The 24,084-nt window shown below is 40.0% G+C and overlaps 1 protein-coding gene and 1 long non-coding RNA gene across 3 annotated transcripts in view; one reads left to right on the forward strand and one right to left on the reverse strand.

Annotated features, from left to right (window-relative positions):
- HIBCH (3-hydroxyisobutyryl-CoA hydrolase) overlaps positions 1–4,678 on the reverse strand; it is a 41,479-nt gene extending 36,801 nt beyond the window's left edge. Inside the window, exons 1-4 of one of the 2 annotated variants that reach the window (XM_048309014.1) lie at positions 4,469–4,678; positions 3,359–3,401; positions 2,371–2,511; positions 835–919 (exon numbers count right to left, since the gene is read on the reverse strand). In XM_048309014.1, coding sequence (XP_048164971.1) covers positions 835–919; positions 2,371–2,511; positions 3,359–3,401; positions 4,469–4,581 — 382 coding nt within the window. In that variant the 5' untranslated portion in view covers positions 4,582–4,678. Of the gene's footprint in view, positions 1–834; positions 920–2,370; positions 2,512–3,358; positions 3,402–4,264; positions 4,349–4,468 lie in introns of those variants that run through there. The other variant, XM_048309015.1, reaches the window with a different exon arrangement.
- A 73-nt stretch (positions 4,679–4,751) lies between these two features.
- Positions 4,752–20,711, forward strand: LOC125328406. The gene is made up of 4 exons (XR_007204702.1): positions 4,752–4,840; positions 8,067–8,165; positions 16,868–16,921; positions 19,209–20,711. It is a non-coding gene; the product is annotated as an uncharacterized LOC125328406 (long non-coding RNA).
- The last annotated feature ends 3,373 nt before the right edge of the window (positions 20,712–24,084 follow it).

Genomic DNA, 24,084 nt, shown 5'->3' on the forward strand with positions numbered 1-24,084 from the left:
AATGTCACCCAAGTTGGGTCTTTTCCTACAGCAAAGAGAGAGCAACTTAATCCTGCTTTATTATATTTGAGAAAATTTGCTCAAATTTAAATACGAATGTTAAGTCTCAAACTGTATTTAATCGTATTTTGCTGGAGACTTTGTCACATACATGTGAGAGTATGGTCCATTTTTGAACCCCTCCTAATGTCAAGTACTCATTTGTGATATTTTTTCATACCAACATTTAGAACAGTCACTTAAAACTGATTATACTGAAGACTCTAAATACTAAAAATGAGAAACCAATTAGAGCATGACATAATCTAACAATAACCTGTGCTGCTTGTTTACCGACAGTTTACAACAACTGCTAATTTTGACACTTTGGAGATTTCCTGCAGATCATAGCTAAAAAATAATCACAGATACACTGATCCCTCTTGTCAGATCTGTATCTAGCCATCCATCCAAAACATCAGACACAAATTATCCAATACTATCAGAGCTACGTGTTAGGACCGCTCAAATTTCTTGTAAAGAAGCTGTCAGTAATGAAAATCTGGGAAGAGAAAGGTAGAGACAAGAACCCCCTCTTCCCTGGAATGACCGGCTGCTATTATCAGTTATTCATAAAAATGTAATTTTTTCACTTTTATACAATGTCCTGACAGTTGTCTCTTGACAAATACCTTAAACAGCATCTGCACATGAAGGTGTCATAAGAGTCAGCACCACTGATCTCTTACTGTTGTGTAGCAAGCTTTTTTTGCCCAAGTCACAGTAAACAAAGGAGATCAACACAAAGTAGTAACTGGGAAAGACATCAAATATTTAAGAGAGTATAGTCCTTACCTCTGATGTCACCCCCAGCACAAAAAGCTTTTCCTCCAGTTCCCTTTATAATTATGAGAAAAGTTTCAGGATCTTGTTCCCACGTCTAAAAAGAAATAAATATTTCCACAGAGAACTCAAAATGTGTGCAAATAATGCTTCCTCTGCATAGTGTCTATAATTTTTACTTTACTTTTTCAAAAAGCAAATCAAACTGTATTTTTAAATAGTTTGTCTTAAGAGCTAAGTGTCTTTCTTCCACTTCTGCATCCTATTCAACCATGAGAGCAGAGATCAGCAGAGCTGCCTCACATATTTCAGAAAAACACCTCTGCACAGCTCCCAGCCTCTGGGGAAAGGCAGCATACCACAAAACAGGGCCTGACAGAAATCCCAATGGGAAAACTGCGGGGGCAGAAAGGTGGGAATATGGAAGACATATAGTAACAGTGTCTCTATCCAAATCATGGAAGTTGTGTAAATCTAAGATGTCTGGCAAAGAAATCAGCATTTAAATTGTCAGTGGATTTTGTCAAAATGACTGCAGTCGACACTAATGAAGGAATGGATCGAATCCATTTGTCCATGTATGTTTTGATAGTTACAAAGACTATGGGCTTTGGATTTTTTTTCTTTAATTAAATACACTTGCACCTGACTTCAGCAGTGGTGCACCTGTAAGAGAAAAAGATGCCTTTTTCAGGCATTCCACCCTTCCTCTGAAATTATGTTTACATGTCCCTTAATCAAGTAAGTGTACCCAGATAAAAGAGGGACACGGTATTTCTGTATGCCAGCAACTGCACTTAAAACTTTAAGGTTATGCTTCAAATAAAGCCTGGTACCCAGTACTACAAATTAAGTATTTCTTTCTTTACATGTTCTTCAAAGAATGCACAAATTTGCAACACAACCATCTACCAAAATACCAAAAGGCATCAGACAATTATCCAAAAACTACTGGCATCTAATGAATTTTACTCTGTGCACATGATAAATAGTATCATTAAATTAAAAGGAACTACTTTCATGCTTAAAATCTCATGGTACTTCACTAGCTTGTAGAAACAGTGACTGTAAATCCATGAGTTCTCATTTAAGGAACGACACTGACAGCCCCCTGCTTCCCAGTGGCTGGTATCTTTTATTTTCAGCCATGCAGCCTCCCCACAAAACAAGCACTCCATCAAGAGGCAACACCACTGGACAGTTTGAAATCTGTGCATGCCAACTGATGAGGTGGGTGTTGCCAAAAGGAACATACAAATACTGAGCACTGCTTGCTCTTAATTCAGTCCTGGTATTAACACGGATGTCCATTTACCTATGGAGATGCTAAATTTAACTCTGTCTGACAGCTTGTTTCTTTGACCTGTCTTCTCCTCTTTCTAACTTGCTTGAAACAGCCTGGTTTTTCCCATGGTATAAATCTGAGCCCATTGTACTCACACAAACTTTCATTCTTTAAATCAGTACACTAAGAAGTGTCTAACTGCACTTCAAAATCGGTTTCAAATAACATATGTATAGTGGATGGGTAGAAATGGAGCTACTAACCTTTATTTGAGGATAAATTTGTTGGATCATAGACAGATTTAGCGCATTGAGAGTCTTGGGTCTATTCAAAGTTATTATTCCTGCACCTCCTTTCTTTTCCAACAACACTTCTGCTGTCGAATCTGTTTGCTTAGACATTTTCTGTGCAGGCAAAAACAAATAAATAAAGCAAATGTCATCAGTTGGATAACTTGAGTAACATATTTACAAAAGTGTTTATGGAAATTTATTCTCAAAACACACTATTTAGGATCACAAAACAAACATGCATTCTGGAATTGTATGCTAAGTTTTTCCCACTGTACTTCTATTTGCATTTACTAAACAATTCTTTGGAAACTACTTTATGTTTGAGTCCTTCGAAGTTAGAAACCTCAGACAGGTTTTCAGACCACACATTGTTTCACAGTAATATTCTGAGTTCACTTAAATAAAATTTACAACAGAAACACACACACACACACAAAAAAAAAACCCAAACACCAAAAACCAAAATCAAACAAACAAACAAAGAATTCCCCATCCTACTAATAAAACACAAACCCATGGTTCCTTAAAACTGACATTCTGAAAATACTTGCAACAATTAGAAAAACGTCAGTTCCATATATCCTTACTGGTAGTTTGACACTGCAAACCCAAATATACATCCTGCTTTGTCTTTAAGTAACTTTTAACATTACAGAACAAATCCCCTGAACTTTTTTCTCACTCACAGTAGGCTGATATTTAAGGAATTTATGGAGGCCAACATAGAAACTATCTATAAAGGTAAGTAAAGCCAAAAAAATTAAGCATTAATTTACAGTAGAATAAAAACTTGTAACAAAGTGCTCAAAGATGTGAGCAATACTATGCCTGAGCAATAAATGGCAGTGTTCAGAACCACTGTGTGCAGACACATTAGAAGTTGCATGTGCTGTGTGTCTCAGGGGAGCTAAAGAGTCCTGGAAGCTTCCAACTCAGTCAAACATGATGCTCTCCTTACCAAATGTTGTAATATTACTTGCAGTCTGTTGAGTGCCTTTAGCCTGAAAAAGAAGTATTAAAAAGAGCTAAAACCATAAACGAGCCACACCATTCCCCAAATATCTGACAGCTGGGTTAAGCAAAGCAATGGCAGAAAAATTTCTGAACACTACTGTTTTACGTTCTCCTGTTTAAATTAAATTAGGGCACAGCTTTGTTATCGAAACAGTTGGAAATTCTTTGCTTACTAGTAAATACACAGCAGACACCAGTGTCAGCTACTAATATTTTCAAGTTAGGAGAACCTGGAAATACCAGGATAGAGAGATTGAGGGATATGACTGACACTTTGTGTTTTGAAGATTTACAACCTTTGTGCGGGCGTGTTTAAATACTGACTTTAAATTAAAAAAAAAAAAAAGTCTTGTCAAAAACTTCGTGTATTTCCGAAAGCTTCCATGACACAAACCTGCCCTTGTGTATACGTACTTATTACATACACTTACACAGAGTTTATGTAAGAGCTCGCCCAGCGCTCGTGCTGCTGTGGGCGACAGGAGAGACCCACGCTGTCAAACTTTGCAAACACGTCACTCGTTTTGAGTAACGAGGCTATTATTTATTTACGGCCACTGAGGAAGGCTGTGCTGGCCAGACACCAGAGAGCTCGAAGGAGAAACTTCACCTTTCAGCTACTTCAGCGCACACACCCAGTCAACTACATGTTACACATTAGTGCCGCGGCATACTACGCTATTTTTTAATCACAGGCTCGCTCCTGAAGGTGAAAGTTAGTGAAGGCCTGGCTGATGTAGGCCCAGATTATAACTCGCAGCAGCTGCGGGGCTGCGATCCCCGGCCGGCCCGGGCCGCCGCTCCCCTCGCTCCCCGCCGCCACTTGAGCCCCTCAGGGCGGCCCCGTTACCTGGGCAGCGCCCGCAGCGCCCGGCCCGCCATGGCGGCACCGCTCCCTCACCGCTCCGGCTCCGGCGCCGCACAGCACCGCGCGCATGCGCGGGGCTCTGAGGGGCCAGCGGCGGCACCGGCACCGCCTCCCACGCGCCATGGGCCGGCCGCCAGCTCGCTCCCAAGAACAGCCCTTTTCTATTAACGAAGGCAGATTTCTTACCGGAGGGAAGGGGTGTTGCTCCCCGTCCTGGATAAGGCCGGGAAGTGTGAGGGCACCAGGTGATACAGCTGCTTTGTCGGTGAAGCGAGTGTTGCCGCGTGTAGCAATAACATCACCCGTGGTGGTTGCTGCTCAAGGTGGGGAAAGCTCGCATTGCCAAACTGCCTTCAGAGCTGAACTTCGTGCGCTGGAGCTGCATTTAGACGGCTTATTATTTTCAGCAGTAAGACTGATTTCTTAATTTCTGACCTCCCGGCTTCTCTTGATCCTTTGCACCTGCCCTCACAGCTACGGACAAACGGACAGCGAGGGGGGTGGGAGTAAGGAGCCGCTCTAATGTAACAGCCCACCGAGAGCTGCTTATCCGTCAAGGTAAATACATGGATTGAGAACTTGCACGGTTACTGTCCCAACAGTAGCTACAGACAACTGTAAGCTCAAATACAGCCTGTGTCTTCAGCATAAGAAGACTCAAAAATTGCCGCTGTGAAAATTGCCTTTTTAAAAAAAATAAAATATTAAGGCACTTGAGAATTTATGGCCGTCACGCTAGGAGTCAATAATAGAAAATTCGCTTTGATTTCAGTAACTAAGACCGTACCATGAATTTTTTTTTTAGGCTGACACATACCAACATGAGACTGATATTGAAAAGACACGATGAACCATTGATTAAATTACAATACAGTGCATTAGGTTGAAACGTAGCTTCATCAGCTCTTGGTGTAACAAGTTCTTAGCATCAGCTGCCTTGATTCGCATTTGTATTTAAAAGAAACAAAAATCTTAAAACCTTTTAGCAAATTTGTTTTACTGGAAGAAAAAAAAAAATCCCAGCTCTCAGAAGCACTTCTCGAGAAGTCTCCAGAGGGCAACCTTGCTCTTCATTTCAAAAATGATTCAGCCCCCTGCTTATATCAGCGTCATCTGTGTTGGCATTTCTGTTGCAGTCATTCTCAGAGTATATTAAATCTGGTTGTAAAAATTTTAATCTAACTAAATAGACACACACACAAAAAAAATACAGAACATTTCTGTATTAATGCAGTCTCGGTTTTCAGTCTTGTACAATGTGAACAAAAAGTAACTGAGAACAGGACATGAGGTGCTTTTGCAGGCACTGAGAGACTGCCTACTGCAAACTAATTAATTGCAGAATTCATTAGGTGATCCTGACTATTCAAACTTTCACCTAAAGGTTATATGATAATCAATGATGCAGCTTATTAGTGCCATCTTGAGTACAGACAGCCCTATATCCTGCTTTGTACCAAGTGCCATGCGATTAAATCTAAACCAGACTAAACGACGCCAAATTATCCCGGTTGCCAAACCTGAACCCTGATTTAGATACATATAAAAAAATGTATTTTTGAGGATAACTCTGCAGCTCTCATCCAGGCATAACCAATTACAGGGAGTTTGATAAGCAGATAACATTTTTGTTTCTCATTTCCTGTGACTGAAAGTCTCTACATTTCACAGAAAAATATGAAAAGAACTTTTCTGTGGGATAATCTCTTAGTTAGGGCTGTTGTGAAAATGAAGAAATGGGTGTATGGCAGCTAACCTTGGGTAAGAGCAGGTGGAGGCTGTTTGAAACCCCTGGAAATCTCCTAACAAATTCCACCTGCACATGGGCAAGGCTGTGATCAGGACATGATTACATGGGATGTTTGTTTCTGGGGGTCCAAAATAGAAGTTGGTGATCTGATTCATCTTTTACTTATGCTGATTTTAATCTGTTTTCGTCCTGTCCTCAGTGTAAACAATGGTGTAAACTCTTTGTGGTCTTCCAGCTGTATGTCTGATGCAAGACACAGGTGGGCCTACTCCTTTGTAAACAATGAAGTAACAGCAAGCTTTGTCTTGAGAAAACTACTGATTTCTCTCCACAGTGCTGACATTGATTTTATGCTTAATGTTTTCTTTAAATTCTTTCCCTTCTTTTTTTTTTTTTTTAAGTAATTTTCAAGAAGAAGGGCTGGTAACAAAAGAGCCATCTTCCTTGAGCCCTCATTTTTAAACATGCTGGTGATGGCTTGAATTTACCTATAGGTTTTTTTGGGGGCAGGGGATTCTTAGGTGTTAGAAAAATGCTATTTTTTCACAGCCATTTAGCTGACTGCAATCCTGTCCAAAAAGTAACTCAGATATCATCCTGTTTTTCAGTAGTCCTCCTGCACACCCCATTTTTTTTCAGAGTGGAATATCAAAGTGCAAATGCTTTCTAAAAAGTAAATAAAAGAGTTCTCTAAGTAGAAATAGGAAAAAGAGTGAAAATAATGGAGTTGCCTGAGAATAAGCAGAATGAGATGACCTTTAACCTGGGAGTTTGTGGGTGATATTACTATTGGCAAAGAGGGCTGCACAACACTGGACCAAGCCAGGAACTGAGAGTGTGTAAGTGCAATAGCCAGAAGGATAAGCAGCGTGTAATTCCTCCCCCTGGAGAAATTTCCTGGCAGCGCATTCAGCAGGTTTGAAAAGAGAAAACAAGTTGCAGACTGTAGGAGGTCTTCAGAGTTGAGCAGATGTTTTCAGTTTTGTTTTTGGTTGGTTTTTTTGTTGTCGTCGTTTCTTTTCCAGAAAAACATATACTTTTAGAATGTGGGAGCTCTTGCTCTCAAGAAGAATTCCAAGAGCAGCTCAGCTGCATTCTGTGTGCCACCTGTACACCCCTAGTTAACCATTAATTTGTGCCTCGCATTTGCCTCTGAGAGGTCCCAGAGTAGTTGACCAAGACCAGATAATAAATGCTACAGGTACTTCATCATGCCCCATGCTGCTGTGTCCAGGCTTGCTGTAAATTCAGTCTTTTCCTCTGCTGGTCTAACAGCTGGCATCTAATTTCTCTATGTGTGGGTAGTTAAGTGCATCCTTACAGCGTGTGAAGGTTAAGGAAAAATGCGTCTGTGAAGGTTGGAGGAACAGAATGGGAAAACTTCCAGTTCTTGCCTGCTAACTGGTTGTTACTGTGCTGACAAACAATCCTCACATCGTTATTTCTCAGTCCAGATTCAGCTGACAGCCCTCTAAAACACCCCCACAGGTTACACAGGTTGAAATTTCCTCGTGCCAGCTCAGGTACCTAATAGTAAAGGCTCAGGTCTGCAGTAAGAGTCTTCCAGGGATGTCACTGAGAGCAGAAGTAGACTTAAAGTAAGCAGAAGACTAATCTGTTTCTTCACTCTCTAACAGCAGGCCAACCCAGGGAAGGACTGAAACATCTATATAATATGGAGAAACAAATTTTTGCTTTTGTCTGTAACCTGAGTAATCTCATGCAAACAGACTGCCTTCCCCGGGGCTTTTGGTCAGAGATCTTTCAGATAATGCATCCATGCAACATCTGAAATCATAGATTTGGAATGAGGGCACAGCTAATGGCATGCAGTAGTGAATTTCTCCTGTAACAAGAAAGTGTGTGTGTGTAAGGGAGGGGGAAAAAAATCAACTTTTATTTTCCCCTTTTTTTTTCTTCACCAGTTAATTTCCATCTTATCAGTGGGGAACTAGAAAGTGTTTGGAAAAGGAGGAAAGCAAATCCATAATGAAGCTGATGAGTGAAGTAGTTTTCATTTTCTTTTGGCCTCAGAGAGCACGGGGGAAAGTGTAGGAGTGGCTGGGTGCTGCTGCAGATGCTGCCGTGTTGATGAGACAACGAGGAAGGATTCCAAGCGAGGTCCATCCAGCAGTGAGTTCCTCTCCTCCCACCACCCCGGCTTAGACACAGCACTCGTGCTGCAGCCACCCTGCCAGAACCCCCTGGGTTAGACGGGACCCTGGGCAAACACCCTCCTACATCTTTCTTCCCTGCTGCCACAAGCAATCTGTCACTCCTCTCCCCGAACCACCCTCCACCTACGTACAAAGCCATAACTGTAAGGAACGCCCTCTTCCCTCCTCCTTTTCCCCCCCCACGAGCCTGTTCTCCATGGGTGAAAAATGCAATCTTCCCAGAGATCTGGTCACCCCCGACTTTGGCTTTGAGACCCAAGCTGTTTGATACCTTTTAGGACTACAGCTTGGAAAGCTCTGCTTGCAGATCTATTGTGTTCGTTTTTCAATTGCATATAATTGCACATGTGCAGGTGGGAAGGGGCTATTTGCTTCCCACTCGCTTTGATACGCCTCCCTTCCTAAGAGGACCGCTTCCTTCCCTTTCTGCTCTCAGCCTCCCACGCATTTAGCAATGAGAAATGCTGCAGAAAACTGACCAGCTACCAACCCGCCCACCTGAGGAGGAGGAGCACTAGCAGCAGCAGCACATTTCTCTTGCTCTCAGCTTTTTAAACACAGTTAAAAAGAGCTGTAGCGTAGGCGGAAATAGCTGTAGGGAGTGTGTGTGGGAATGGGGCTAGAGGAAAGTGCATTTTTTCCTTGGTAGGACAGTTAACTTCTAGTGGACCAAAAAAATACCCCAAAGATATCTCACTGCTGAGGGTGTCTTTGGCTGTATAATTAGTTCTTAAGGTTGAGTTTCCCAGGTCTGGAAAGAATGAAGCAGGGAATGAAGCAAGTGATGGCAGGGAAGCTTGCCTACCAGACTTCAGGAGTCTGCTTAGCAAATTATATCTGTGTTGCATCTCGTTGTGTCATCACGTCTGTTGTTCTGCTCTCAATGTGTGTGCTTGATTCTGTGAGAGTCAGAGCTGCCTGTATGTAGGAAGAGAAAAAGGCATGTGGTTTTCACACAGTGTGGGTCCGTATTTCAAAATACTGTCCCTGTTGGACCTCTTGAAATAGCACTGTCCCAGAATATCAGTTAATTCAAGATTTACTCCGTGTGCTTCTATAAGAAATTAAAATCAAGCTTATTTGTGTTAACTGGTTGTTATTTGAGGCGCTTTGCTTGTATTACATGAAAATAGCTGTGGAACTAGTATAGGAAAACAGAACTTCCAAGACTTGTGGTATAGAGTGCAAAGTGATAGTGCTGTTTCTTAAAAAGTCTCTCTGATAGTCTCCAAGAACCAAGGGTCCTCAACAGCCGTGAGTTTCTGACTTGGTTTGATTTCACTATCTGAAATACAGATTTTACAATATGTAATCCTCATCAACGTTATCCTAACCTGAGTTAGTTGCATGCATTCTTCTCAAGTCAAAACTCTACCCATACATTGGTTTTGACTAGATTTCTCACCAGCATCAGACTTTCCATATATGTAAGTGATGCAGAATCTTCTATCAGGATGTGGTCTTTAATGATTCAGAGGTGCAATAACAGCCAAATAATGAAATTTGACTGAAAGTATTGGAGATACCTGAAAAAAATACTGTGTAGGACATGTTATTTTTTCCTAGTGAGCAGAAGCCTCAAGCCTGGGAACTGGGCTCACTGACTTCAGTGCTTTCCTCCACAGCCTATCTCCTGCAGCTCTGGAAATTTTACCTTACAGTTGGAAGGAAAATGTAGGCATAATTTTTAGACTCAGAAACAAAGGAAGTTATGAATAAGCCTAATTAACAGATTTGCATGTGACACAACAGACAGATCAGCTGATGGACTTGTGTTAACAAGAACCAGAGCCCTATCAATGGAGATGTAACCTAAATGGAACTCATTATCCTGGTGTTTTAAAAGTCTTATTTATGAATGGTGAATAATAATTTAAATATATCCTTCTAACCTTCCACTGAATCTTATGTAAGTCATAATTATAATCTACTGGAATTACATACCCAGCCTGAGGAGGAACAATATTCCAAATATTAAGTTCATGTCCCTTGACTGATTTACTTTAAGACATTGCAGCAGTTCCTTTGTCAGTACCATTTTGAAGCACTATTGGCCCATTTGTAATTCTACCTCATATTGGTTCAGTTAACTTTGAAGGTAGCGCTTTTCATACCTTTTAGATCAATGAATGTACATCAGATTTTAAATGCAGATTATATGCTTATCTTGCCAACTATCATTAGCCCAAAATGTTCCTTGTATAATCTATCTATTGTGGTAGACTTATATTATTCAAGAAACAGGAGGAAAAGAAAAAGAAAAAAAAAAAGGAATAAAACCCCCAAACATTTAGAAATATTAAGAATCTATTTTAGGAGCTCAGTCCTGTACATAAGATTCCCTATTTTGTCTGTCGTTCAGCTGGAGTGTCACACACTTTGGTCTTGAACCATCTGCTTCCTTCTCAGGGGTTGTAGTGAATGACTAGTTACCTATTTTGTTTCCATCAAAATCCTAGTGAATTAAGAACAAAAGCATTTAATGCTAATTAGTAGCTTTCTGACAGGCCAGGGAATTGATCACCTCAGATGTTTACTTCAAGAATTTGTTACTCTAAATGAAAGTGAGGCCCTTCATCAGGGCAGTTTGGCTGACAGTTTGACAGTATCTTATTAAATGGATGTGGTGTACTCAAACTTTTCCCTGTTTCTCATCTGGCAGCTCACACAAGCATTAATTTTCACTTGAAAAGATCTACATTTTGCTATAAAAGTCAATATTAAGAATATTTTTCAAAATTTCTTTTTGTTTTATTTCATCCTGGAGTACAGTGAAAACTGTTCATAAAATAATGACTTGAACATTGCCTAGGGAAAGATACCTCATTTAATGCCACAAATGATGCAAAGGACAGCAGAGCAGATTGGAGAACTTAAAAATGAGGGGGAAAATAGGTCAGTAGAATAAACAGAGGCCTTTAAGCTATTAAATAAGCATATATCACTCACTGCTGCAGATATATTCTGTTCAAAGTAGAAATTATTAGCATCCAGTATGAGGTAATCATGAGTTTCAATGCAACTCAATTTATCAGCTCTGTGTATAATGATTAACCTGGCAGAAGGATGTGTAGCATGTCAGAAGGGGAAGTGTTTGTCTTTGTTTTGAGTTTTTTTGTTTTTTTCAGGAAAGAAATATGGTCACCCTGGATCATAAACAAACTTGCAATGGCAGTGACAGGGACAGTACTCGGTTCCTTGAGCACTTATTGAGTGGATAGGCTTCCCTAGGGATATACTGCTCAGTGAAGAAAGGCAGTGGCAGCTGTGGCAAGGCACAACATAGATTTAAATTGTTCCAAAGGAAATCCATGGTCTCTAGTATCACTAGCTCCTCTCTGTAATCTCAGTCTTGCATCTGCTCCATGGATTTTGTGATGCCACTGGTTCTCCTGTCCAGACCCAGACAGTCCATCTCTCTGTGTCTCTGCAATAGCATGCTGGGGCAGAGCTTCATGCTGCTAAGTACCCTGTATGGGAATATATATAATTATTTCAGAAATAACATGGAACTCAAGGTGATTGAGTCATACTTTGACACACCTCTGTCTGCCAAGAAAAATGCAGGCACTCCCTTACAGAGCAGTTGCTAAGAGCACTTCTTCAGGCTCTAGGAGAGAGAAGATGCTTTATTGTACAGTTAACTGCAGGAGTTAACAGCAGGGTTTCAGTCTGGGACTTGTCAAAAAATTAAAGCATGTAATTAAAGGCTGGGCTTCTGCCTAAGAGATGTTGCACCATGTAGAATTAGTCTGGGACATTATTCTGTAAATTTAAGACACTGTGAAAAGTGATTTTATTGGCATTTGTAGCCTAAAAAAATAAAGAAGAGAAAGTTCTGGTCAGCACTAAGAACAAACATCTTTTGTTTGTTTTATGCTAAATTTAAATAAAAGAAAGCAGAGACTATGTAAAAAAAAAAAAAAAGAAAGAAAAGAAAGAGAGAGAAATTCTTTTTAATTTTGAAATGTTAATAGATTTTTTTTTCCCCATGACTGAGCAGGAGAATCATGAAACACATTTGATCTGTGCATTCCCTTTCCTGTGTCACCACTAGCATCCCTTAGCTTTTGTGAGCCTTTTGGAACATTCACCATTGACCAGTTACCATCCTAGTAAGAGACAGCTGAATTTTGCAGGTACAGCTCTCTGACATCTGAATTACAACAGCAACATACAATTTTCAGCATATTTCAAATAGTCAGAAGAAGCAGGCAATGAGAAAAAACTTTGTGGCTTTTTTACTCTTCTATTTTAGTTTTCACTTCTATGAAGTAAAGAAAGTAATCTGTTTCATTGTAATATCAACATTAACCTTTTAGTTGAAACAGTAGGACACCATACAGTGGTGATAACAAATGGCATCTTGTCATTGCTCCTATTAGTGAGCTAAAAAATAGTTTATGTTTGCAGTGCATGTACCAGAAAAAGCCACATAGCACAATGGCCCATGATTATGGGATCTAGAGGAAGAAGGTTCAGATGCTTTGAATTTCTGTGTTGCTTTACAAGTCAACACATGGAATATATTCTCCAGTTATTTCTTAAAGAAAACTGTTCTGTGAACTGTTATAAACTGATATTTAAAAGGGTCTTCTCTATGTTACAAGGGATGCATGCTTTTTCTTTCCAAGCAAATAGTTTGACCATTGCTTCACACGTGAGCCTGTAACTCTGCCACCTGTCAGCCGATACCCAGTTCTGCAGAAGGAAATGAGCCTATTTTTTTAGCACAGGATAAACAAATCCTCCATGTATTAAAATGCACTCACTCAGCCACGCTCCTTTCCCCAGGAGTCTTTCAATTTATCTTTTCTTCTGAGGAAATTTCCCACCTATCTAAGAGTTTCCCACCTTCTTTACTTTTTAAGTAAAAAGAGCCTAGTATTTATATTTACAGAAGTAAGAAGCCCCAAACTCTGTCATGTTCTCCAGTATGTCATTTCAGGAGGCTGTAGGGTATTTGCAATCATCTGTCTGTTTCCCAGGAACTCATTTGCTTTTGTTAGTTATTCACAGTCAGTCTTGATCAGTCAGTCAAGCATCAGTCTTGATGCTTGTAGGTACCATAATTACTAACCACAGAATGACTGCAACAACGAGTTGTGACTTTGTCACTGCATAGTAACAACCAGAGCAGTTCTCTCCGGAATATGTGCGCTAATTCTGGAAGGTGAAGGAAAACATTCTCCCTTCAAGATGGGACTTCAACACCTGGTAACTTGTTGCCAAAGACTGCGGTGACCCCCACTGTGTAACCTTCGCTTTTCCTGTTTAAGAGGAGGAACTGTTGCAGATCTGTTACAATCTTTCACACCTATCTAGTATGTAGAACGTGAGCACTATATACTTCTCGCAGAAAAAAAGCTATAGCTCTGATATGTTTTAAAAGAGCTTTAGCTCAGGAAGTAGCCAAATTGAAACTGTAGTTCAGTTCACTTTCTGTCTCCCTTTCCAGGATAGGCCTGGGTTAATTAGTAACCACCCTTCCAATATCCATTTCCTCCTCTTGCACTTTTTCTATATAAACTGTATACATTTGTTCAGCCACTGTTGTTGCAGGATCACCCCACCCTGCTCAAGTCCAAAGGTTTACCAGTTTTGTTTAGCTTATAAATCTAAAGATGAGTAAGATAAGACAGGTTTTGTAGACTAATTACTGCAATCTATTTTAGTGATACTGCACTGACTTAAAATTTGGTGCTGTTGCGTCAAAATTTAAAATATATTGCAGTTTGAAGTCTTCGAAATTCTTTTCCAGTATTACTATTTGGAATGGTAGTTTGTGCTTAAGTTACTAATTTAGAAAGTGAGACATACGAGGTAGACAGACAACCTATGTGTCATGTACATTAGTGTCTATCCACATTTTCATTGTTGCCAATGAAAATTATAAATAACACAGTTTACTGGAGAACTTTCAAAATTAGAAGTCTTACTTCTGAGAGTGCTGTCTGAAGGGGTTTTAGGCATCAGGAGGGCTGATTCACGATTGTACTCCATAGTGTTTAGTTTAATTGTTTAACTTTTTTATTCCACTTCAACCTGAACACCAAAACCCCCCTACAGTTCAGAGCTGATGGCATTTGCTCTCTCTGTAGTTATATTATTCAGCACACATGCCACAAAGAAAGAAGAAACTGAGACCTTAGGCTTTCCTTAACATTCCCCGCTGTTCCTGCTGTCAGTGGCCAAGGCTATGGAAGACACGAGGAACATTTGACTACTGCTTTTCTGACTTAGATATAGCTGATGACAAGGAGGGACCAGCTGCTGATAGCTTGCTCTGGCTTCTTCTGTCACCCATGTAGGAAATGCTGCTGCTTTAAATACATTAGAATGGCTCTGCCATTCTGGAATAGGAAAAATTCTTTCCCAACTGAGCACATCTGTAAACTATTTTTGAGGCAAAATATGAGGATTAGTAACACTTACTACATGGTGGCCCAGGGAACTGGAGTGCTCATGAAACCACCACTGGCCCAAAGGGGAGCTGCAAAACCCTGAAATGTTTAATTACAAGAATGCAAGATATTTTGAAAAACTGAAGGGAAAATAAATTGTCATACAAAACTTTTGAGAACTATTAATTTATTGTTATTCTAGTATCTTTTCGTTGTTCCCTAGAAGATTACAGGTCTTGGAAACAAAAAATCCAGTAACATGGGGATTTCTCTTCTGTGCATGTTCCTTTGCTGGCACTTGACAAACGTTTAGCATCCTCAGTCTCTTTGCAAGTTTTGGACAGGTCTCCTCATAGCTTCATTTGATGTTTCATATTCCATGTATGAGAAGAAAGAGTAAATGAACTTGCTTTCTCCAATTCAGGACTTTTTAGATCTGCTTTATCCCTGCTAATTAGCCTCTTTTCCTGACTGGTGAATACTAGGCTGTTCCAGGCAGAGAATTCAGTCCAAGCATCCTTCTTAGAACCTTTTCTAACACTATCATATTCTTTTTGAAAGGAGGAGGACATCCCAATTTTTTTCTTGTAATTCTTGCAAAATCTATGTCTGAATTTCTCTACATGTGAAAAAAAAAATCCATATATAATGCTAAAATAGAATTATTTCTAACTTTCCAATTGGTTTTGCACATATAATTTTTTTTTCCTCCCTCATAGGTGCTTTGACAGTTTTGAACCTTCTGGTAATAAACAGTTAACAGCATGCTGTAGCAATACAAGAAATGCTCAGGGAGCGAGGTTGTGCATCCTAAAAGCAGATAAAATTGTCCAACTCTGCAGGCAACAGGCCTTTACTGAACTATTTATAGAGCTATTTATAGGGGAAGAGAGGGGAAAGAAGAAAAGGAATTAGTAAATGACTTTAAAAAGCACAGGTACTTAGTATTCATAGTGGATGTGCTGATTTAGGAAGTCAGGAGATATGACAGAGAAAAAAGGTAAGGAATGTTAATAGTGTTACATAGACAAAGACTATTTTTTTCTACTTTTGTCACCTTCCTGTGTTTTGAATTTTTTTTTCTTTTCCCACCCAGCCATTTCAAAGGCATATCCTTGCCATGACGCATCAATTTTCTGTCTACTTGAGGTTTAGAAATAGCTGAGCTGTTATAAATAGATCACAATCTGCAAGAGACTAAGACAATGGAAATACTGTAAAAGCTTCACTGAAAAATTTAGAGGTGGATTGAGATTCCGGCTGTCTCCTAGAGTAGAAGTGCTCAGTTTGAAATGCTTTATTAACCACTGCAGAGGAAGCCGTGCTCTTTGTGCAGTAGGGGGGAACAGCCAGGTGGAATCAGGTGGTGCTTTTGGTCATGGTGCCAAGCAGAGAGCGACGTCCAGCCCCGTCCCTGGGAGGTCTCAGCTCAATGATGTGAGAAGGAGGCACTTTGCTGTTCCTTACTGCAAAGGTAAAACACAAGAGGCAGTTACACTTTTATACACTGTAGAGACACTAAATCAGAATGTATCACTTTTACACCACAATTTTTCTGGCAGTACTTGTGTACTCTGACTTGATAGCATTCGTCAAGTTTGCTCCCTTTTTCCGCTTTGCCTCCAAAACACCTTCAATTTAGTGAGGTGTTGTAGCATATGGTTGAAAGCTCGACCTTGTCTAATAAGGCAGTGAAAAAATCAAAACTGAGAAACAGTTGAATATCCCTTTGTTTCTGTTTGAGTAATTCCTTTGTAAGGTCGTTTAGATCCTGCCAACACTTCCAAACAGACTTCAGGAGAACGAGGAGTTGTCCTGCACTGAAACCTGATACCTGGGAGTGGTGTTATTCCCCCAGCCATATATGTATAGCTGAGGTCCATTTTCTTATACCTGATTATATAATTCTGTTAGAGACTGAGAAAGGTGTGGATAAAATAAGACATTAAATGGAAGGAACAAACTTTCTCAAAGACATGTTTCTGCCTTAAAGAGGAGCTGCTTCCTGAAACCAGGCTATATCACAGTAGCTATATCATGGCTTAACATAAGCTATCCATTCTCAATCCTTGTCAAACACAATATCATACCACTAATGTAGGACCTGATCTTTGCCTGAAGCCTGTCCCCAGTTGTTGTAATAGAACTTTAGCCAGTACACACTGCAGAATCAGGTCCTTCAAATCTAAATTAGCATTCTGTTGAAAACTAAACATATGTTGGTTTTTTTCACTGTCGATAACTTTGTTTCCAGGTTTGGAAAAGAAACTTCCTGTGGAAGAATCCAATGAATTTATTAATGAGCTCTGTAAGTACGTAACTATTAATATCTTCTGAGATTTTGTCTGTCTTATTTTTATCTTCAAGTTCAGACTCTGAAATAAACAGATGTTCTGAAGCTTTCCACTGAGAATACTACAATATGCTGTCTTAGATACATTGTAATAACTGGGATATTGTAGGAAACAAGTAAATAGCTGTGTACAATATTTCTGAAACAATTTGTACCTTTATATGAAGTAAAGTACTTTATCTCACATTGCACTGATAACCCTAAAAAGAAAATATCTAAAATATTTCTTGCGTGTTATTAAAGATTTTTTCTTTCCAACCAGAAAAGAGAATACAAAAATTGAAAAAAATACATAACTTTGTCCTCTAATACTATCAGAGAACATTAAATCTGCTATTACTATTCCATGGCATGACTGGCAACATAGTTTACCTGTCCTAAGCACATTTTCAATAGCCGAGTCCTTCAATTTGTCAAAGAAGTTTCTATTTATTTCACAGTCAGGTTTGATCAGAGATATTGTTTCAAGTCCCAGTGTAATTGAAGTCTGTGGCAATCCTCCTACTGACTTAAGTACTCAGGTCCTTTTTTCTTTACAGTGAGGATATCCTTTCAAGAGTTGGAGAAGGGCATCAGTAAATTGCTCAATGTTTTCACACTTTGAGGGGAAGGAACTGTTTGAAATTCACCTAGAAACTAAATTCAACTACCAGTATCACTTGGATGTTCTCCTATTAACCAAGAAATTAAGAGCTCAACCCATCAGTTTGTTGGAGGTCCTGAGAGGAAATACGGACTAAAAAGATCAGTATGCTTTCTGGGGAAAGAAGCTAGAGGATTTGGCTAACTGTGACTGCCTTCTGTATGGAAAGTGACATTTACTGCTTTTATTTATAACGAGGCAAATTCAGCTCTAGAGAGAGTTAGATGTGAGGCCTCTGAAGTCAGCAGCTAGCCTTGGTCCGAATGTGGTTCAATGTGTTCCTCAGTACAAAAGATTATTTCACTGCTTATGTCACTTAAACTTACAGGTACTGAACAAAAATGCATTAGTCTTGGTTTAGGTTGACAAATCTTCTACATTATAGAAGATCTGAATTTAACCAGGGAGATAAGACTATATGACTGCACTTGCATCTGATTAAAACAAACAAAAACCAGTTCAGGTGAAAAGTGGTCTGAGTTATCACCTTTTTTTTTTTTTTTTGCCATATAAATTGTGAGAGCTAGTCCTTGTATTAAAAGGGAAGAATATTTAGTGCTGTATGAAATCAAAAGTCCTTTTTTTTAATAGTCTTTCAATATGTAGAATATGGAACCTCAAAATTACTTTTGGTGAGGGAATATTTTGCCCTGCAGTAGTATGGTATTTCCTTTACAAGCTATTGTCAGAAATTTAATTTTTTTAAAAGCTGCGAACTCAAATTCCCATTGACCTCAAGTCATTGACTAGTAATTAGGAAAGCAGGGATATCTGACCCTATATGAATTTCTTTTGTGGATGTAAAGGACAATAATAGTAAAGAATTTCCTACTTGAATGCTGGTATTTGCTCAACCCCTTGCTCTCAGAGGGGACAGAAAGTTCTTAGGGATCAGAGAGAAGTGGTCAGTTTGCTGTCCTTGGTCACATACCTGCAATCATCAAACACATGAGGCTCAGCAGGTACTTGGTATGCTCAGAGAACAGCATAAAAAACATAAATTTGTGTTACTAAAATAATGTAGAAGTACAGACTCATTGTGCAGGACATAGTGGGCAGAGGAGGTGGGAGGATAAGTCATATTTTTAAGTGCTTTGCCTGCCCTACTCATTTTGCATTTTTATTTTAACATTTCTAGTGCTTATTTAGAATAAGATGTATGAGCCTGTGGGAGCTGTCTTTTGAAGTTTTACAAGTTGGATTTTTTCTGGGGACCCCCCCACTGGGGACCCCAGAGGGTCTCAGTGGACTTATCTCTAAGCTCTGGCCAGTTAAGCTTTCTTCCCTCTGTGAAGACAGGCCAATGCAGAATTCATTGCAGGTTCAGTGGACAAATTGCATAAATTGTCTCTAGTTCCTGCCTGGACTACAGGGTCAGCAGTGCTTTGCACGCTTCCCAGTCTGGAGGGTCAAGGACATCATATTTTTGTGTGTCATGGAGTCAATGTTGTCCACAGCCCAACTTAAACATTTACACTACGGACACCAAAACCAATGAAGCTGTTATTTCCTATGGGTTTGTGTATTTGCATTTTTAAAATGCACTCCCTTGTGTCACCACTTTAAATGCCTCACCTGTTCCCCCTCCATTTTTTCCAGTTCCCTCCTCTATTCTCTTACCTGCACCCAAGTTCTGCACTGCTGCTCAGGCACAAAAAGTGATTCACTGGACAAATGGACACTAGATGCTGTGGAATTCCTGCCCTGGACTTTCCTCCCACGGAGGGCACTGTCTTGCCTTTCTTTTCTGCACCAGCCACTGATGTCCACACTACATTGTAGGAATTTAATATTTGTGCCCATCAAATTTAATATCTGCCAGTGGGTTCAAAGGTCTTGAGGTGAGGAAAGGTTGAATACTGTGTCAGCAGACACCATGCAAAGACAAATCTGAATTTAAGGGAAAAAAAGAAAAGCCTATCCAGTAGGGAAAAAATTGGTGTATACACACACAGTAAAGATAGTCACAGCATACACAGTTTCTGTCTTTGGTTTTGTGCATTGCTGTCCCTTTGCTAATGAATGTAATGCTTCTAAAAGTGTTAGATTAAAATTCAGAGGAAGAGAATACTCTGCTTCCCTGCCAAACCAGACAGACCACTGCACTGGTTGTCTTGCTGGCTGTGAATATTTTGCCCTTGGTTACCATTAACATTGCCGCAGCTGTGTATGATTTGCTGATTCACTTGGTGACTGTTTCTCAGTTCCTCTGCTGGGATTTTTCCCTAACTGGTAACATAAGTGCTTTTAGTCTTTGAAGAAGTAAGGAAAAGTCACACTGTTCCTCATACTGACTTAAAGTCCTCCCAGATTTACCCTGGGATATGTACAAACTGTTGTGCTGTAAAGAACCTCAAGAGGAAGATATGAATGTCATAGTTGTCTTAATGCAGTGTCTCTCCTACTAGCAAAGGATTGACTAAAAAAAAAGTAGTTTTCATGTTATCCAAAATATATTAAAGGTCTCGTGAACAGGAAAGCTTTTCTCTTGACTTCATTGTATTCTGGAGCAAGTCCTAGCAGCATAAATCTCACCTTCAATTTATGTTTCCAATCTGACTGATGTAAATGATGCCTTTTTTTTTTTTTTTTTCTTTTGGCTCAGAGTTAAAAGCTGCAAAAGGACAGAATATTTTGTATCAGCCAGAAATTCTTGATTTCAAAGTACAGTTCCATCTTATTAAAGAAACCATTAAGTTTTTCTAAACATGAAAATTTAAGCTCCTAGAAACCATATTTGCTTTATTTCCCCTCTAACTTAATGAACAAATGATGGAGTCAGCTGACACCACCTTGTCCTTTTCAAGTAAAGTCGACTATGCTTAGCTGTGTGCAGTCCTAGCAGGTAGTTGTAATTAATTTTGTTTATTTTAATTTTAAAAGATAACTACTTTGCTTTAATTTTTCAGTTTATTTGGTGCTTTCTTTTAGACGTTAAAGTTGCTTATTTGTTTTTTAAGCCATTAAGCATTTGTAACTATTTTTGGCAAGCATTCTCACCATTATATATGGTAAAGTTGTATGGGGAACACAAATCAAAATCTTTATAAAGTAACATATGCATTGAACCAAAATCCCACAGAAGCCCATAGGCATGGATAAGTTAACCCAGTTGTGTGTTTATAGTACAGAGGTTTTTATATGGCATGTTTATGTATGATTTATATTCATTTTATATGGCATGTTTATGTATGATTTATATTCATTTATATATATATATATATATAAAGCATTAATTCTGATTTTTCTAATATCCAGTGGTCATGTACATATTTATTAGTGTCACTCTATTAGTGTTCTGGTTTGGCCAAATTTAGAAATATCTTCTCTGAGAGAAGGCAGGTTACAGTCATCCCCCCCCCGCCTCCCCCCCCACCAGGTTCGGGAAAAAATAAATTTTCCTCAAAGGAAAGTGAGAGAGATAAAAACTATTTATTTAACAAACACACAGGAAAAGGATAATAATGCTAAATGATAAAACCACTTGGTCTGCGGAGAGAAACCTGGGAAAATTTCAGAGTCCTTCTGTAGATCTCTCTCTCCCCCTCCTTGGAGCTGGGATGGGGTGGTGGGCCCACCTCCAGGGCCAAGGCCTCAGTGAAAATTCCTCCCAATGTATTCTGATGTTGAAACTGTCCAGCAAAGTCCCAGGAAAAACAAAAGTTCAACTCTCCGTCTCTCTCCGGAGAAAGAAAAAGGAGCTGAAAAACTGGCCGAAAGCAAGCAGGGTGCTTTCCCCACTCTCGCTCTGCTGCCACAGCTGAAAAAAAAGTCTCTGTCAATGTGTGACCTTGAACAAGCTGCAAACTGCTTTGAAGAAGTTTGCTCAGGTTTTTCTCCCCCCCTCTCAGGCTCAGTTTAAAGGCACAGAAAGGCACAAGATTAATTTCTGGCCATGGGGCAGTGATAGGGGATACACATCACAAAGTCACCCCAAGACAATTAGCTAAGAGAAAAAGATTGTTTTTTGGTATATCACATTTATATATCACATTTTACTGTCATTCAGAGCTTGAGGTTTTTGAAGAAGAGGTATTTCAATTAATTTGAATGGATTTTAATTCTGACTCAGCTTTTTAGTTGCTATTTCATACTAGCAAGTATTTTTTAAAAAAGCTTTATACTTCAAGCAACTTACAGCTACATTTCCTTTTTTCTGAATACTGCTTTGACTAGAAATATTTGCAATAAAGATACATTAGGACAGGTTGTGAGGAGGGCAGCAGTTTCTCCATTTTTCCTAATCCTCGTTTTAATAGATGAAAGAACTCTCTGAGAAAGTGTAGTAATTTGTAACAGGCTGTAATCCAGATGTTTATACACAGCCTTGCTGAAAGAAATAACCATGCAGAGCCCTACTATGTTCAGTTCTGCCCAGGCTAAAGTAGCTTGTCAGGCTGGAATAATGCTGTTCTGTGCTCAGGCTTCTCACAGTGCTCACCTCACCACACTCAGTTGGGGATGGATTGGGCTTTTAAACACGGTAAGAAACTATTTATATATATATATGTATAAAAACACTGTACATCACTCTTTATTAGTCGTATTCTATACTCTGGTCCTCAACTGTAACTTCTTGTTCACATACCAGGTTATGCAGCCTACAAAGAAATGTTATGTATTTGGTCTTAATTCCTCTATTCAGAGAGCATTTAAAAAAATATTTAATTTTTAAAAAATTTTATTTAGTAAATGTCCCTGGCACTTCTGAAACCAAGTAGAAGGAAAGGGGATGATCACAATCCAAGTCCTTAAAAACATGGCTACAAGAAAAGGAAAAACACAGCTCCAAGCGAGGCTGCAGAAGATGGTCACATTCTTAGTGTGGTGGGCAACAGTGAGTTATCAGAGTCTAGAGAAAAACTGCTTTTAAGGCTCCACTAAATGTAGTCTGTGACTACAAAGATCTGCTTTTTAGTTGTCAAACAGTGACTTGCAAATTATTTGAATTACTTGTTGTCCCTAAAAGCTTCTATAGTAATTTGCCAAAAGAGACTCCATCAAAATTAAATAATTTTGTTTGGAGCTTAGATCTGGTTTATTACAGTAACATTTTGTAATAAAACCCCCACTACATGAGCTGACAATTGTCTGTCTCTGAATTCTGCTAGATTATCAGAGGCATGCACTCTTAGTCTCAGACGTGGTTTCTCTTTGTGGTTAATTAGCCGTGGGGGAGATTCTGAGAGATGGCAAGTTCTAAAAATCCTACCAGAGACAGATGATAAACAAGCCTTCTCCTGCCCCAGGTAATTTCCCCTACGAAATTCAGCTTTTGTCTCCTACCTCCTTCAGGAGAAGCCTTTACTGTAGAGGTAGGCAGGATTTTAATGGGACGGTGTCCTCAATGGCGGGTGTATCCACATACAGAGACCGTGCCCCATTGGTATGTCATTGTGGCAGGAGAACAACCTGCAGAGAGCATTGCCTTCCCTGCTGGCTGGAGTCCCTTTCACTTTGGTGAGAACTCAAATTAAATGGGTCAAATGCCTGCCATGCCTCGGTTCCCGTTCGTCTGCCTCAATCATGCAAACTTGTCATTTTTTCTCGATTTCTTCCCTTGGGAAAATAATGCAAATTATGTTTTATTCTTTGAAAAAAAAGGGAGATCCTCCCTCAGAAAAGGGAGATGCAAAATAAGATGCAAGTAGTAATGTGTTTGTTCTGTAGTGTCCCAGTTAACGATGTCTGCAGTCAGGTCACTGACCTGGGCAGAAGCTGCCGTGCTGTGCCACTGGAAGGGATGGCCAGTGGAGCCCACTCTATTGACCTGCTTGGACTAGGGCCCAATGTAAACTCTTGTGTAAAGAACACCATCATTTGAGCTTAATCCTTAAACAGCCTCAGGGCCTCCTGTTCAGTTCAGGGCTGATAACCCCCCCCAGATCTCTGGCTGGCCTTTCACTTCGTGACTGTTCCCCTTATTTAGTTTAACACCACTGATGTTTTGATATTGCAGCACGACTCAGCTGTTGCTCAGGAGTTACCCTTCCTCCCTGCCTTTTTCTGCCTCAATAATTAGTGGGGGAGAAGTTTATGTTGTTGTTTTAAACATTTAAGTAATTTTATTTGTGTGCAAGTCTAAAGCCAGTGTTACCGAAGAGGGGATGCCAGTAGCTGTGAAAGGCACTACAGTAAATAATTCTTTATGCTGTAATACGCGCTTGGAACTTGTGAGGAACAGGAAGCGCTCTGAATGTCATTCGGCTGTTGGGGCCCACGAACGCTGCCCAAGCAGTGATTTTAAACCCAAAGCCCTGCCCGTGTCCCAGCACAGGTGCGGACCCGGCAGCAGCAGCACACCGCAGCCGTGAGTCGATGCGCTCTGCCCGTGCAATGGCAGCCCGGGCCGGGCCGCGGCGCGGGGCCCGTGGAGGCGTTGCCGGGCGGGTGCGCGGCCCCCCCGCGGCGGGGCGGGGGGCGGCTCCGTCCCTCCCCGCGGCGCCCCTGCGCGGCGGCGGCAGCGGTGCGGCCC

The sequence above is a fragment of the Corvus hawaiiensis genome, chromosome 7, assembly GCF_020740725.1.
Source record: "Corvus hawaiiensis isolate bCorHaw1 chromosome 7, bCorHaw1.pri.cur, whole genome shotgun sequence".
Classification (NCBI taxonomy): Eukaryota; Metazoa; Chordata; class Aves; order Passeriformes; family Corvidae; genus Corvus; species Corvus hawaiiensis.